This window comes from Triturus cristatus, chromosome 1_2, assembly GCF_964204655.1.
Source record: "Triturus cristatus chromosome 1_2, aTriCri1.1, whole genome shotgun sequence".
In the NCBI taxonomy this organism is placed as follows: Eukaryota; Metazoa; Chordata; class Amphibia; order Caudata; family Salamandridae; genus Triturus; species Triturus cristatus.
The window spans coordinates 925,939,616-925,955,534 of record NC_140580.1 but is presented as its reverse complement, the minus strand read 5'-3'; the positions used below and the strand labels follow the sequence as shown (position 1 = coordinate 925,955,534).

Genomic DNA, 15,919 nt, shown 5'->3' with positions numbered 1-15,919 from the left:
AATTTATTCCCGAATCCCAAACCCCTAAAATAAGTCCAGATTCAAAGTATGCAGTTCTGCATTATGTAACCAAAAAACTGCAAAGTATAGAAGAGGTTCTATGCACTCTTCTGTTGGGAGACCATACACTCAGGGCACCCATGAAGGCAGCTCAAACTCACTGTAATTATGAGCAAGCTGGGGGTTCAGGAATGGCATTTGAAACAAATATCTTATTACCTCTTCATATGATTAGTCGATGGTGGCTACTACGTTACAATGAAGTACGTGGAGAATGCACATCAGGCACAAGAGTGGGACACAATGAAAAAAATTCAACAAGAGAAGGTTTAAATCCAGTTAACAATACATTCAGCAGCATTAGACCCTTCCTTCTGCATGGTAAATTTGTATTAAAAAACATATTAAAATCAAAAATAAGCAATGGGAAAGAAAGGCAGCACTAATAAAATACAGAGTCCCAGAGAGAGAAAAACAGAAGAAAGCACATTTTCCTTCCTTATGTAAAAGGTTTCTGATAAAATAAATATGTATTACAAAAGTTTCAACAAAGAATAAACTATCAAGATATCAGTATAGCAGCAACAGTGTCTGAATGCCTTTGATTTGTGCCCTTTCACCTTCTCTGCGCTCTTCCTAGGAGCTGCTAGGCTGTCAGTAACAAATCCTCTCACGGGATGTCAGTAATTATCTATTGTCAACTCTCTATAAATAGATTAAATTAATAAAGTGCATTATCTCTAAGACTAAAACTAGTTATATCATTGTTAAAAATGTGCACACCTGAAGGACTCTAAGTTCTTATATTTGGAAGCAGGGGTAAGTATCTCTATAGTAGGCAGAAGAGATGGAATGCTCAGAAACACAGCTGCAGTTTACACCAGGCACTAGCTACCTCTGCGAACACAACTGTTAATGTAAACCTTATTCAAAGCAGTGGTGGCAGACTGAAAGTGGAAGGAGGGAAGGAGGTGAGCAAGGGCATCCTGGATAGAACAAGAGTGGATAGTACACCTCTTGTAGTACCTTCAATATAGACATTGTAAGGCGTGTCAAAATCCAGCATGTGAAAACAGTGGTGTCTTTTGAAAAGTACTGGAAATAGAGTCAAATCTCAAAAGTAGCGGTTCAAAGACTCATGTGTGATACTTGTAAGTACCCCGACCCCCACCTTGTACGTCTTGTTTCATCCCTGTTAATTAACAGACATTGATCTGGGAAAATGAAAGATGAAACAGAAGAGAAAGAATGAAAGAAAGGAAATCTGAACAGCGCACGTTGAATGATTTGTTGCCAGCATATTTAAGTCTTGCTGGACAGCTACTATCATCAGCAAAAGTGGATCTGTATAATTTCAAGCGTTTTTAGAAGCCTCTTTTAGTCGTGCGGAACATCAGCTGTACACGTCAGCCTAATCTGGGCAGAATATTTTACAATATTTGTAACATGCATCTTCCACCTCTGCTGGACAGCGGTAGAAGGACAACTTGGTGATTATCAACTAATCAAAGAAGTATATTCTACATGTTGTATGTGTAATACCTCTAGATGGCAGGAGAGTCACTGTTTAGTAATACCTCTACAGTATATGTATATATCACTGCAGCATTAAAAAACAAAATAGCCAAAATTGTTTTGTGACTTGAAAAGTGACAGGCTGCATCTAAAATTCAAGGACTTCAAAGAGAGAGTTGGCTGCTTCATTGGCCTACAGGGATGCTATAAAAACAATCCACAAGAATTGACATGGATACCATTGCCTGTCAGATAATGGGCAAACGAGATATGGATTAATCTCCTTCAGTTCCCTATACCAAACACTAAGCTTCCTACTGTTATACAGAAGTACAGATGAGTCCTGCACACTATTTCAGAGACTCGTCCTTCGTAGAGTTGCAGAGGTTAAAGGTCGTCTGGTGATAGGTTTTACAAGTATGGCCCTTGCAAGACCCTCACTCCTAAAGTCTCAGCTCTGTCATTAATTGGCTTGAATTGGAAACAACCTAAGAGAGACCACGTGAGAGCAGATGATATTCATGCAGAATACAGGAAAAGAAAACACCATAGTTTGAAAGGAAATAGGGTGGTGTGAAAGAAAACGGTGCAGTGGCAGAGTATTATTCTGCTGGGTACATGGGTAACAAATAAGGAATGAGGCTAGCAGAGATATATAAACTGAAAGAGTGAGCCTTAAAGAAGCTTTCACCTAACTACTATATAGCATTAAAACGAGGCAATATTCCCACAGGTCTTGAAGACGGAGTGCTGAATTCAACTGTACCTCTAATTTATAAGTGCAATCAAGGTTGGTAGGACTCAGTAATCAAGCTTCAGTAGGCAATGATATTTAGACAGTCAGATGTACTACTAAAATGAGACATGCTGAGACTGGGGAAAAGAATGGCACCAGCCAAGGAAAATTCCAAATCCAAGTAGAATTTCAAACTATTTCCCCCTTACATACTTACATTTATGTCTCCAGAAAGACATGGGAGTTGGAAGGAACCTTACAACAAGTTCTGAAAACTTACTCAGTGGGTTGTTTGGCCCCTGGCATACAGATCCAGAAACATGCTCAGTAGGATGGATGGCCTCTGGCATACAGTTCTGGAAACTAGGTTGTGGGATAACTGGCCCGTGGCACATCAGCTTTGGAAACATAGTCAGTGGGTTGGCTGGCCCCTGGCATCCTGTTCCGGAAGATGGTCAGTGGGACGATTGGTTCCTGGTACCCAGTTTCAGAAACATGCTCAGTGAGTTGGCTGGTTCCTCCCTTTCAGCTCAGAATAACATGCCCAATGTTTAGGGCTGCATCAGTTTCTGGAAACGCCTCAAGTTGGATTGTCCTTTGTTTGGCTCCATACACATTGACTGGATCTTACATCTAACTGAGAATACATTCTCATTGGTTAGGTGGCTCTTTGTGACCAGCAATTCTCAGTGGCTTGGTTGATTGACCTTGTTATTCGACTCAACCCCAGTGACTGATTGACCCCCCCAGCCATCTTGTGTTGGAAACGCTGTTCGATATGGGAACATATCCTTGTTGATTTGGATGGCCCTTGTCACATATCTCTTGACATATCTTTGGGGTCAAAGACATCAGGCTCTGGTCTGGTCATTTGGTGTGCTTAATGGCATATTACTTTACAGACACCAAAATGGGCTGGTCGGTTTTTCTCTTGATATATATTCTTGGTGGGTTTGGTTAGCCCTGATATCGGGCTAACAACATATAATCTGCAGACCTGATGACATAGCTTTCCTCCGTGCATGTGTTAAAGGCTGTACAGAATCAGTTTCAGACCACATGCTCAGATGGCTTTTTGGCCCCTGGCGTATTACCATGTAATGGGAAATGAACTCCTAAATCAGACTCTCTCCCAGGCTACAAACATTGCTGATAACACGATCAATGCCAAATGTATGCACAATTCCTGAAGATTATGTGCAATATATGTGTGCTGAATAGCAAACTATCTTCAAGATATTGGTTTTGTGCTTCTACTGCTCCACTCCTAGATTTAGGTAGCTGTAGACTACAAAGAGCATATCACAGAAACCTGGAATTCGATGGCAGAGAAAGACTATTAAGCTGGCTGTTAATTTTCCGCCTGCTGTTTCTTTTTTTTTTTACTTATAGATGCAATATGAATTTGTTCTCTGGGTATTGCTCACATTTGGACCTAGATGAAATCTCCTCACCTCTAGTGCTGTATTGTTCAAAAAAAGGGTTTAAAAGTTAGCGCACAAATTCAAGCCACGAACAGCTATAGTGAATATTTCCAGTCCTGGAAGCGCCCTCACTGTCAATTACACCGGAGGTCCAAAATGTCCTATAGTAGTGTACCTGCTGTCCGTCGATCCGTGCTAAACTCATGAAATGTCACCTTGTTTTTCTGCCTCTCTTTTCCACATTCTGACACTTTGAAATACTGTGCTTGCCTACAGTACCCAAGAATAATATTCTGCTACCAATCTGTTTATTCAGGTACCTGAAGTCTCACTTATTCCTCCTTCATCACTAGCTTACATATTCCTGGAAAGCTTTCAGAGCACACATCTCCACTGCATCCTGCGGTACCAAAATCAGTAGCAGCTTGTTTCAAAGCAAAGACAATTGTGTTTCAATTCTACAAGCACACATTAAATGGGCCTTTACTATTATGCATCAGATCTACAACCACCTGTCACAGGATGAGCTACTAGCAAGGGAAAAAGGACTGGGAGGGTGATAGGTTGCTCTCCTCAGGAGACCTCTGTGCACAGGCTGAGACTGTGTGTGTGTCAAAGGAGGCTGTGACAGAGGACAACACTAAGCAGGGCCACTGACTGGTCTAGAGGATCACAAAAACAAGATTTAAAGCAGGAGCAAATACAGCACATTGGACTTCAGTGGCACTTTCAGTACTATGCTCCCAGAACACTTCTGTACAGACGGACAGAAGCGAAGGTGGAACAGAAAACCCAATGAGTGGAAACATTAAGCAACCCTTAGCCATGAAAGGAGTGTTTCCCTACACCACCCTCGGAGTGTCTTGGCCATAAAGTGGATGTTTTGCTGAGCAGCCAATGCTTAGATCATTCAGATTCTGGATTTTGTGTAGTGTTCGCTTATTTCAGCTCTTATATGTAAATAACATTGTTATAAATGTGCGTGCTCAAATGTTTCTAAGATGACGTCACTTTGCATTTCAAAACAATAGAGCCTTGGTGAATAAATGCAAAAAGAGAGATAGGTGGTGAATTTGGATTTGGAAGAGAGTTCGAGAGATGTATGGAAGGGGGAATAAGTGTGATGGTATGTGGCACAGTGATAGGTGTCATTAAGATGGAATGAATTAGTGAACTGCATAAAAGCACCCTGTCCTGTAAATGAGAGCGCAACCGCTTGAAGCTAATTTGTCATAAATTTGTTGCATTTCCCAGTTAAAAGTGTGCATTTGCACTCAAAAATATATTCACAACCCCTCAAGAACTAGTAAATGCTTTGCTCTATATAAGGAAGTAGTGGGGCATAGACTATAAAATGTCTAAGGGAAATAAAATATGAGGCAGATAGGGGAATATGAAATACAGGGGTTAATGGCAGCAGGGCTAAAAGTCAGTAGGAATAATATGGGGGCTCTTAGACTAGGTAAAGGATTATATTGGATGTACTGGAACTAAGGGTGGAATGATTCTCTCTCTAGCTCTCTCACTCTCTTCATCATGCCTGCAGTGTTGGTAAATGGGTAAGCACATATGCAATGCAATGAGCATAAAGGACAGAATATTTGCCCTGAAGGGAGAGACATGGTCCGAGGTTGAACTAAAAATGGGTATGGTTGGCACACCTCCGAACCCCTGAAGACCCATTCAGGTCCCTTGAGGCATCATGTTATCTCCTACCCACCCTGATAAGTGTTACGTTCCAAATTGAAGGAGAAGTAAAGATTTGGTCAGTAAACCAGTAAGTTAAGGAGTGCATAGTTGGACACTTGCTGCAGAGCTACCTGGTCACCACACTCTGAGATCTGCCAAATCACAGAGGACGTTCCAGCGATACAGGCCAGTATAGCAGATACGATAAGAGAGACCAGTGGTCCTGTGCACTGCTAGCTACTGAGATCACCCTATTATAAACTCAACACGGCAAATACTGCCACAGGACCTTGGCAAGAAGCAGAGGATTGTGCTCTGACCATCTTACGAAAGAACTCTCATAAGAGTGCACACACAATAATTCAGTATAGCAAAAGAGGATGTAGATTAGACTAATTGTTAGTATCATTTCTACAACAAAGATATGCCTCATCTTTAGAAGACACTCATGCTGCCATGAGGCTATTGAAATGCTTTTCGGAGGGTGTCTTGACAACACATTTGTGGGTTGGACCCCACTGGTGCTCTGGGTCCCTTCCTGACATGGAAACCTCCACCGTGATATTCCCACCTCCAATACGACACCTAAGGGATGCCCACGTTACTGACAAGATGCAGACACTCCCGACTTGGTTCTCATGCCCCCCAACATGATACCAAGTTCCCAACATGTTGCTGCCCAGTCACCCAAAAAATGCTGCAACACTAGCACAGCATCCAGTGCACCAACATTTGACAAGACACCCACAAGTTGTGAAACCAAGCAGTACAAATGGAAACGAATATGTTTAGATATCTGAACATGGTGACGTGGGTGCTGGAGATGGAGAAAAATAAAAGAATCTTGGTTCTACAGGAAATAAAAATCATAAAAAATAAAAACTCCACTGAAGATACAAACAGTTTGATCCCGGAACAAGGTGGGCAAGGAATGCAGAGATATCTAAAAAAAAAGAAAAAAAAAAAAGGCTGCAGGGAGGGGATAAGGATTTTTTGTTCTTTCTTCTATTCTTGTTTGGTTTGGCGACATGCTACGATTAAAGCACCTCAGCTCACGTGAACGGGGTGAGAGCAGAGAGAGAACGCCACAGGTTTTACAGACAAGAGAAACCATCAAGAAATACAAAGGGAGACAGGAGTGTGGGAGGAGAGCATTAGGGTCATAATGAAGGAGTTGTAGGCTTGTCAGTACTTCAAGGGTCCAGTGCGCCTCCGGGCAAGCTTTGACCTGCAAAAATAAAAAATGACATAAGAACAAAATAACAGGCAACACTTCTCACTACTACCTGTTAATTCAAATAATTTATCGATCTAAATGCAGATAACAGAACAGGATCCAATACTGATGTCAGCAGGGGGACCAAATTGATGAGAGGGCAGAGGCGGCCCCTCAATTAGGGCAGATTAGTGTCACCCCCTGCTGCCAGTGCAGCAAAAGTGAAAAATAAAATGGTACTAAAATGAATTACCATTTTATTTTTCACTGCTCCCAGCCCGAGCAGTGTTAAGGGGTGGGGCTGCTGCTGACTGGCAGCAGGGTAGTGGTGTTTACTCCACCAGTTCGCCATCTGCATGTCTCTTTGGCCAGCTGTCTTGTGACGGCCAGCCTGACATGTGCAGTGTAAACCTCTACACCTAGCGGTCTTAGAAAGCTGGGTGGAAAACAAGCACATGCTCCCTATGCCTGCTGGAGTGTTGAGGCAGCCCGCTCCAGTCAATCCTGTCACTGCTCTGATCCTGCTCATCTGTAGCATGAGAGCAGCATTGGGATTTGGAGAGGGTCGGCTAAGGCTCCAGGAGGATTCGAGGTGATGAGGAAGCATAGGTAAGTACATTTTTACATTTTTTGGCCCACTGACAGGCACTGTGAGAAACCTGCATTGCCTTCAGCCTTAATTCTAGAGCTCTCAGTCAAGACCCGTTTTAAAATCTGTTAACGAGCAATGATTGAAAGCTTTGGAATGTGAGCCTATAGGCATTGTGATTCATCACAGTGCCTGCCACGGGCTCGACGACCCTGCATTTCTGAGGGTCCCCGACCGCCACAGTGATTGGGGCTCTAACATTAGGAAATAATTGGCAGAAAGTGCTTATTTGGGCAGTATGTACTGGCAAATACCAATGTTTGAGTGCTCTGGTGAAAGTCAACAGTAAGGACGGAAGAGCAATAAGAAAAAGTTACTTACTGCAGTAACAGTCTTTCTTGTGGGTACACTATCTACCTGCAGATTCTTCACCTGTAGAATATTTCCAGGTTTAGAACTGGATCCCTAAACGTCAAAGCTCACGCTGCTGGTTCGGGGTGCTGGCTTCATATCGTTGCCAAGAGTGGCATCAGATGATGTTGCCAGATTAATATTACGCTGAGTTCGGCCCAACATTGCCATTTTTCTTCTTGTTTTATTACAGCCTTTGAGGTGAGGGGACTGGTTGATATTGACAGAGTAGTGCAGTGCCAAAATATATCCTTACGACTATCCATCAAGCGGTGAGGAAGAAACTGCAGGTGGAGTATCCACCAGAATGATTGGTACCGCAGGTAAATAACTTTTCTTTTATAGATAATTCTACCTGTAATTCCTCACCTGTAGAAAACATTCTATTGCCTTACCTAGCTAGGAGAAGGGTAGATGGATCTGGCAAAATGACCATCTCTACGCACCTCCGAATCCAGGCAGTAATGCTTGATGAATGTGTTCAAAGATGCCCACTTGGATGCTTTGCATATCTTTTCAATGTGAACTCTTCCAGCAAGGGCAGAAGTGTGGCTTTGGCCCTTGTAGAATGGGCCTTGATTCTTTCTGGAAGTTGCTTCTTGGCCAGCACATAGTAGGCCTTAATGTATAGGATAATCCACCTTGAAAGTCCTTTTCAGCACTGATTTGCATTTCTTGGCACCTCAGTACCCTACGAAGAGATGGTCATCCAGTGATATGTCCTTTGCATTGGTCCAGGTAGTAGTTGACTACCTGTCTAGAATTCAATCTATCAACCGCTCCTTTGTGGGATGAGGCAGTGCATAGAAGGTTGGAAGCATGATGAACTGACTCAGATGGAATGGAGTAAGCCCACCTTGGGCAGGAAAGCAGCCCTGTTTCTCAACAGCAACTTGCCAGGGTAAAAGGATGTAAAAGGTGAACAGGAACTAAGTGCCTGCAACTCGGTCACCCGTCTGGCTGATGTTATTGCTTCTAGAAAAACTGAAAGTTAACACTTAATTAAGTTTCCACTGGGGAACAACAAAGGGGGTAGGAGGATACAGATTTGTTAATTCCTTCAGAAAGCGCATCACAGTGGGCGATTTGAAGACAGGCGGCTGGTCTGGCAGAAAGAGGAATACCGACAATGTCAATAAATACCCATTAATAGTACCAATCACACAACCCCTCTGGGCAAGTGGGAGTGCAAATTGTAGAACCTGTGTTAACTTGGCCTGCAAAGGGCCTACATTGTTGTCAGTGCACAATGCCTCAAAATTACCCCGTCTGCTAGAGTAAGCCGATTTTGATGAGGGGTGACGTGCCAAAAGAATGATGTCAACCACTTCCTGTGGAGCTCAGATGTTGCTGTTCAATCTTCAAGCATGTAGGTGGAGTCTTTGGAGACTGGGGTGCAGTACCATACCCTCCGACTGGGAGAGAAGGTCCAATCTTAGTGGCAGCTTGAGTGGGAGACGTGGGTAGAAGTGCAGAATGTCTGCATACCACAACCTTCTTGGCCAATTAAGGGTAATGAAAATGACTTAGGCCCGGTTTTGGAGTACCTTCCTCAGAAATCGAGGAACTAAGGTAATGGGGGAAAAGCATAGTGCAGTGGAAAACTCCATTTCAACTGAAATATGTCCCCCAATGCTCCTCATAACAAATACTGGAGAAAACAGAATTGTTGGCACTGGCACTGTCCAAGAAGGTTAACAGGTCCACCTGAGGAGTGACCCACTGGGCGAAGACGTCTTGAACTACCTCTTTCAGAAGACGTCACTCATGATTGCCTGGGTAACACCAGGTCAGGCTTTTGGTTCTGACATTCAGAGACCCCAGTAGATGATTCACTGCTACCCAGAACCCTTGACAGTGTGCCCAAGATCAAAGTCTCAATGCTTCCAGACAAAGGAGATGAGAATCTATTCCCCCTTGCTTGTAGACGTACCATATTGCTGTCAAGTTCAAGATCTGGACAGAACGACTTTGGATGGAGGGGAGGAAGGCCTTGTGCGCCAGCCCATTCGCCCGCAGTTCTAACAAGTTAATGTGAAGAACCTGTTCTTCTGGAGACCAGAGGTCTCTCGTGCTCAGATCTTCCAGATGAGCTCTCCACTCTAAAGTGAGACATTCGTCACAACCTAGTCACAGTGGGAGGGGGAGTGAAGGCCATCCTACTGCTGAAGTTTGCCTCATTCCCCTACCCATCCACTTCTGACACAGTACTGCAGGAGATCACAATGGAGTCCGATAGGTCTCCACCATACTGTAGCCACTGTCTGCAGAAACAGCTCTGCATGGCCCTCATGTGCCAACATGCATGCATGACAAGGAGAATGCAGGAAGCTAGCAGACCTAGTACTCCTCAGGACTGGAACTGTTGCACCCTGTTAGAAGGATGGGACAATTTTCTGAATGTCAGCAATCCTCTGACCCTACAAACTGGGGTTGTTGGGAGGGTTTCAGGTGAAATTTGGGCATGTTGATCGCAAAGCCCAGGTCAAACAGTATGGATACTGTTGACCGCAGATGGCATAACGCCGCCTTCGGAGACCCAACTTTGATTAGCCAGTGAACCAGGTATGGGAAAATGGGGAAGCTCCACTTCCTGATGTGAGCAATTACTGCTGAAGGGGAGTACTAAAAACTGGTAAAGCATAGAATGCACCACAATACCGACATACTTCCGATGTGACTGAAGAATGGGGATATGGAAATACACACCTTGCAGGTCGAGTGACAGCATCCTGGCTCCAGCTATGAACACCAGCAACACTTGGCGTAGTCAGCATTTTGAACTTCTCCTTTCAAGAAAGAAGTTCAACTCCTGGAGGCCCGGGATTGGACGCAGACTGCCATCCTTACTCGGCACAAAGAAATAACGAAACTAGCATCCTTGTCATTTTTTCTGCTTCACTAACTCCACTGCTCCTCTATGTAAGAGGATTGAAAGATGTTCTGGAGCAGGGGAGGAAGGAGAGGGAAATAAGGGTGGAGCCTGAAGGGAGGGAAGAGGTGTAACCTCTTTCCACTATCTTCAGGGCCTACTGGTCCGAAGTAATAAGCTTCCAGGCTAGTAGTGAGGTGGTCACTCTCCCTCCCACATGCTCCAAATGTGGTTGGAGTAGACCTCTAAGACTGCATTCCTAGTGGGCAGGGGAGGAAGAGGAGGAGGCTTCTGGTGGGATCCAGGGCCCTTACTTCTGGCTATAACCTATTGTCAGATCCAGTGTATTTTGGGGCTGTTACATCCGTGGCTAATAGGGCTGTCTCTCCAAACAGACAAGCTTCATCAAATTCAAATGCATCTCAGTTGAAAAGCCAGAGGTCCTGAGCCAGGCGTGGCATCTGACAGAGATTGAAGTACCCACTGCTTTTGCCATAGAATCTGCTTATATAGGGCAGAGTCGGTGTGCCTAGAATCATGCTGCCAAACATTCAGAACGCCTTGAAAATGTGTCTAATTATCTTCTTGAACATGAAGCACTATCACCTGAGCGATGTCATACAAGCCTTGTACGTAGCAGGCAAAAAAAGCAATTAGCGTTCCACGACATAAGGCCAGGCTGCTAGCTGAGAAGGTCGTCTTCCCCCATGCTTCTCTCTCTGAAGGAAGTGAGGGAAAAGTGCTCTGTACCTGTCCTGATGAGCAGGATGCCTGAATTAACACACACTCTCTGGACAAGAGTGCACAGAGAGAAATTATGGGTCACAAGGAGTGGGGCGACACAGTCTGGCCTCTAACCTATTAACTGCAGGTGTAAAAGATGACTTCTCCCAGGCCACTAGGATAGATTCCACCAAGGCCTGAATGAAGGGCAATAAGAGCTCAGACCAGAGGTTGGATTGCACCAGAACCAGTGTTTGAATAAGTCTTTAGTTCTAGCTGTCGGTCCAGAACCTCAGCTACTTTCCTTAATATAAAATGACGGGATGGAATCCCTGGGGTGAGAGGCCTGACAGGTAATTCCATTACCAACTCTGGTAAAGTATCCGGGCCCCTGCCAGAGGGCAGGCTGAGAAAACCATAAGGATTTTCCCCCCTCTTTATCACCCTGTGAGCACAGGTCCAAGAGGTCGACGTTCATGCCAAAACCACAATATACTTACTTGTGTAACAATATATCTGTAAGAGACATTAGTTAGTGATAGATTCCTTACCTTAGAATATCCCCAGGCGTCAGACTGGATCCGGAAAGTTTTCGTCAGCAGTACCCCTGCGCATCGGTAGGCGGCGCCGTGCAGCTCCGCGTACGTCGCTGGCGTCGTAGCCGCCGAGATGACGTCGTCGGAGCTACTTAGACGTGCCCACGCGTGTGGACGTCAGTTCTGTACACAACTTTTCCACGCCAGGAACGCAGAGCTATGCCAGAGACCGACTACTGGTGCAATAGAACTAGGGCCCTGAAAGGGATGACCTGAACCCTAGAGAACAGTTCGCAGAACGGGGAGGATGGGCGGGCGATAAGGAATCTATCACTAACTAATGTCTCTTACAGATATATCGTTAAACAAGTAAGTAACTTGTGCATCTGAAAGAGACACGTTAGTGATAGATTCCTTACCTTAGAATACATACCCAAGCAATACCAACCCCGGTGGTTGGTCTGCGAAGTGATATTACACCAGAAAGTCACAGAGAACCGAACGGCCAAAGAAGCCGTCTCTCCGGACTTGACTGTCAAGACAATAGTGCTTAGTGAAAGTATGCAGCGCGGCCCAAGTGGCTGCCTGACAGATGTCTTGCAGGGGGACACCGCATCCCAATGCTGTAGTAGCTGATGTGGCCCTGGTAGAATGGGCACACAGTCCTACCGGAGGTTCCTTTTTAGTCAGAGAGCAACAGGCCTTAATGCACAGGACAACCCATTGGGAGATAGTCCGCTTGTGCACATCCTGGCCTTTCTTGGCACCCACGTAGCCAACAAAGAGCTGGTCATCCACCCTGAACTGTTCTGTGCGGTTGAGATCGAACAAAAGCGCACGTTTTGGGTCCAGACGGTGGATCCTCTCCTCTTCTCTTGAAGGGTGCGGAGGCGGAAAGAAAGTGGGCAGAGTGACAGTTTGCCCGAGATGAAAGGCAGAGACTACTTTTGGTAGAAAGAAGGACGCGGTCGAAGCACAACCTTGTCCGGATGAATCGCCAGGAAAGGAGGTTTACATGAAAGAGCCTGGAGCTCACTCACCCGCCTAGCGGAGGTGATGGCCACCAGGAAGACAGTTTTCAAAGTTAATAACCGCAAAGGACAGTTATGAAGAGGCTCAAAGGGAACGCACATCAAGTATGTGATAACCAGGTTCAAGTCCCATTGAGGCATCACAAAACGAATAGGAGGGAAAAGGTGAGTAATGCCTTTGAGAAATCTATTGACAACTGGGGACTTGAAAAGAGAGGGCTGATCAGGCAGCCTAAGAAAGGCTGAAAGAGCAGAAAGGTAGCCCTTTATAGTGCCCAGAGCAGAGCCCTGCTGGGCCAAAGAGAGAAGGAATAAAAGGATCTCAGAAAGAGATTCTACAGCTTTCACTGTGCACCATGCCACAAATATTGTCCACCGACAGGCGTATACAGTTTTAGTGGAGGGACGCCTGGCTGCCAGAATCACATTACAGAATTCGGGAGGCAAGCCAAATGGAATCAGCTGTCGCCGCTCAATCTCCACGCAAGGAGGTGGAGGCTGAAGAGGTTTGGGTGGAGGACCGTCCCCTGCTGCTGCAACAGGAGATCCTCCCGAAGAGGCAGTCGGATCGGGGGATCCACGCTCATACTGAGTAGCTTGGGATACCAAACTCTTCAAGCCCAGTCCGGTGCCACAAGAATGACTTGGGCTCGGTCGCGCCTGATCTTCTTTAGCACTCTGGGTAGAAGTGGTATAGGCGGAAAGGCGTACAACAGACCGCAACTCCACTCGTGACGAAAAGCGTCTTCGAGTGAGTGCCGCCTTGGAAACTCCAACGCGCAGAACTGCTGACATTGCGCGCTCTCTTCGGTGGCGAATAGATCTAACCAAGTTTCTCCCCACTGCTGAAAGAGACTGTTGTATCTTCCCTTCTTTCTCCCCACCTTGGTACCTTCCGTCCACCCCCTCCGTCCCTCTTACCTTGGTATCTCCCGAAGCTCACCTTAGAATGTTGACAACCTGCTCATGTCAGAGAGCGGATGGCTTGAATAAAGTGACAGTTGCACTTCTACTGGTCTTGTCACTTCTATTACTACACTGGCGACGACCCTGTGAGGGGGGCAGGACAAGTCATCTCCCCTTTCCGTGTGGCTCTCAAGCGGTGCAGGACGAGCTGTGTGCCTGCCGTGTCCGGACTTTGAAGGGGGACAGTCTACGGGCTGGCGTTTGCTGGTGTTCCGAGTTTCCTGTCACTCAGCGGACTTCTGGCAAGTTGCTGTGGCTGTTCCCGTCTCCTTTCGTGTGGATGTACTCTCCGCACCAGCGAGGTCTGTGGCTGGTTGGCGTCTTCTGAATGGCAGGGTTCCTCGATAGTAGACGCGAGTGTCCACGCCTCTACCGCCCACTGTAGGCGTATCGTTGTGGTGTTCCGTGGGCTCCTGCTCGAGTGAAACGGCACAGGTCAAGATCCTCCTCACCAGCGAGGTCTGTGGCTGTTGGCGTCTTCGGGATGGCTGGTCAACTGTAGATTACTGGCACTGCAGCGTTACAAGCTTCCTGAGGGGCACTGGACACGCATCTTATCTGGCCATTCTTCCGCGGCAGTTCTCTGGTGGACTCCTGCGCTCCCTCAGCTTCCGGGGGACTGACTGTCGACGCGCCTCCACGCGCCCACAAGAGGGCGGGAAGCAGAAGTGTTCCGCTGGGTCCTGTCGCTCCTGGCAAGTTTTCGTCAGGTTTCCTCTGGCCATTCTTCCGCGGCAGTTCACTGGTGGACTCCTGCGCTCCCTCAGCTTCCGGGGGACTGACTGTCGACGCGCCTCCACACGCCCACAAGAGGGCGGGAAGCAGAAGTGTTCCGCTGGGTCCTGTCGCTCCCGGCAAGTTTTCGTCAGGTTTCATTAAGCTGCAGGCGCTGTGCTCGTCAATCCGGGGGTGGCAGGAACGGCAGCGACATCCTGGAGATCAGCAGTCGATGAATGACCGGAGCTCTGAGGTACGTCAAGTGGTGGTTCCAGCAAGTTCCTTCCGTTCTTGGGTTTAATTCCAGTCAGGAAGTGGTAGTAATAGGGACGGAAGAGTCCTCTCCCTTTCTGGGCCACCTGGTTGCCAGTCCTGCTCGGGTACTTTTTACTTTACGTTACCCACTGCTCAGGTTGGGCATTCAGTGACTTCCTCCTCCTGGGCCAACTAGTTGCTGGTACTTGGCGGTTACCTCATACAGTACTTTGCCCCAGCCCTGTAAGGCACTACTGCGCTTCTTTGGAACTGTGATTTTGGGCAGAGTGCTATGTGGAAATAGCCAGGTATTTGAAGGTTGGATACTGGCAGCCATACTTTCAATGTTATGGAGGCTTCTGGTCATAGTAAGCTGAATTGAATTCTCTGGGGCTACCTTCATATTTCTTCCAGGCACCTTTTACCAGATAATCTACTCCTCTCAAGTTACACCTCTTCCTGCAAGTTGTGGGGTTATTTTTTTCTCCCATCACCATGGGTACCCCGGGAATATGTCAACCTCCCTCATTTCTCAATGAATGTGGCGATCCTGATATCCATTGGAAGGAATGGACAAAGCTGTTTGAGTCATATTTGATTGCCATGGGGGGGGGAAAGATTTTCTGCCTTACGGAAGCAGCATATTCTCCTACACAACATGGGGGTACATGGTCGCAAAGTATATGAGACTCTCCCAGAACCGGAGTTGGATGAAGAAGAGGACCTTGATGTGTATGAGGTTACCATGCTAAAATTAAGTAATCATTTTGGGGATAAAATAAATGTAGTTCTGGAACGTCATAAGTTTTTCAGTAGATCACAAGGAAAGAATGAATCGGTAAAAAACTACATTGCCAATTTGAGAGGTCTTACTCAAAGGTGTGATTTTGGGGATCTTAATGACTCCTTGATACGTGACCAATTAGTCAGATGCACAAGCAATAGCAAAATCCAAGAGAAGTTGTTATCCAAAAACCCGTCGTTGGAAGAAGCTGTGTCTATTGCCCAGTCTATTGAACATATGGCAAAGTGCATGAAAGAAATAAAAGTGTCAGAAGAAGTGGTTGCGGCAGTTCAGGTAGAATCTCCCAATAGGAATGTCTCTAAAGTCAGAAGTAAGGGTGAGTCATCCAGTAAGTTTCAAAGAGATCACTCGGACCTCAAATGCTATAGATGTGGGAGCAGCAATCATTTGGCCAACAATCCCAATTGCACAGCTCGCAATGCCCACTGTAAGAA

The 15,919-nt window shown here is 46.1% G+C and overlaps 1 protein-coding gene across 16 annotated transcripts in view; it reads right to left on the bottom strand.

Annotated features, from left to right (window-relative positions):
* Positions 1-3,620: 3,620 nt before the first annotated feature.
* KIF1B (kinesin family member 1B) overlaps positions 3,621-15,919 on the bottom strand; it is a 1,461,559-nt gene continuing 1,449,260 nt past the window's right edge. For all 16 annotated transcript variants that reach the window (XM_085609808.1, XM_085609814.1, XM_085609823.1 and 13 more), the window contains one exon: positions 3,621-6,592. In XM_085609808.1, coding sequence (XP_085465934.1) covers positions 6,550-6,592 — 43 coding nt within the window. In that variant the 3' untranslated portion in view covers positions 3,621-6,549. The remainder of the gene's footprint in view (positions 6,593-15,919) is intronic.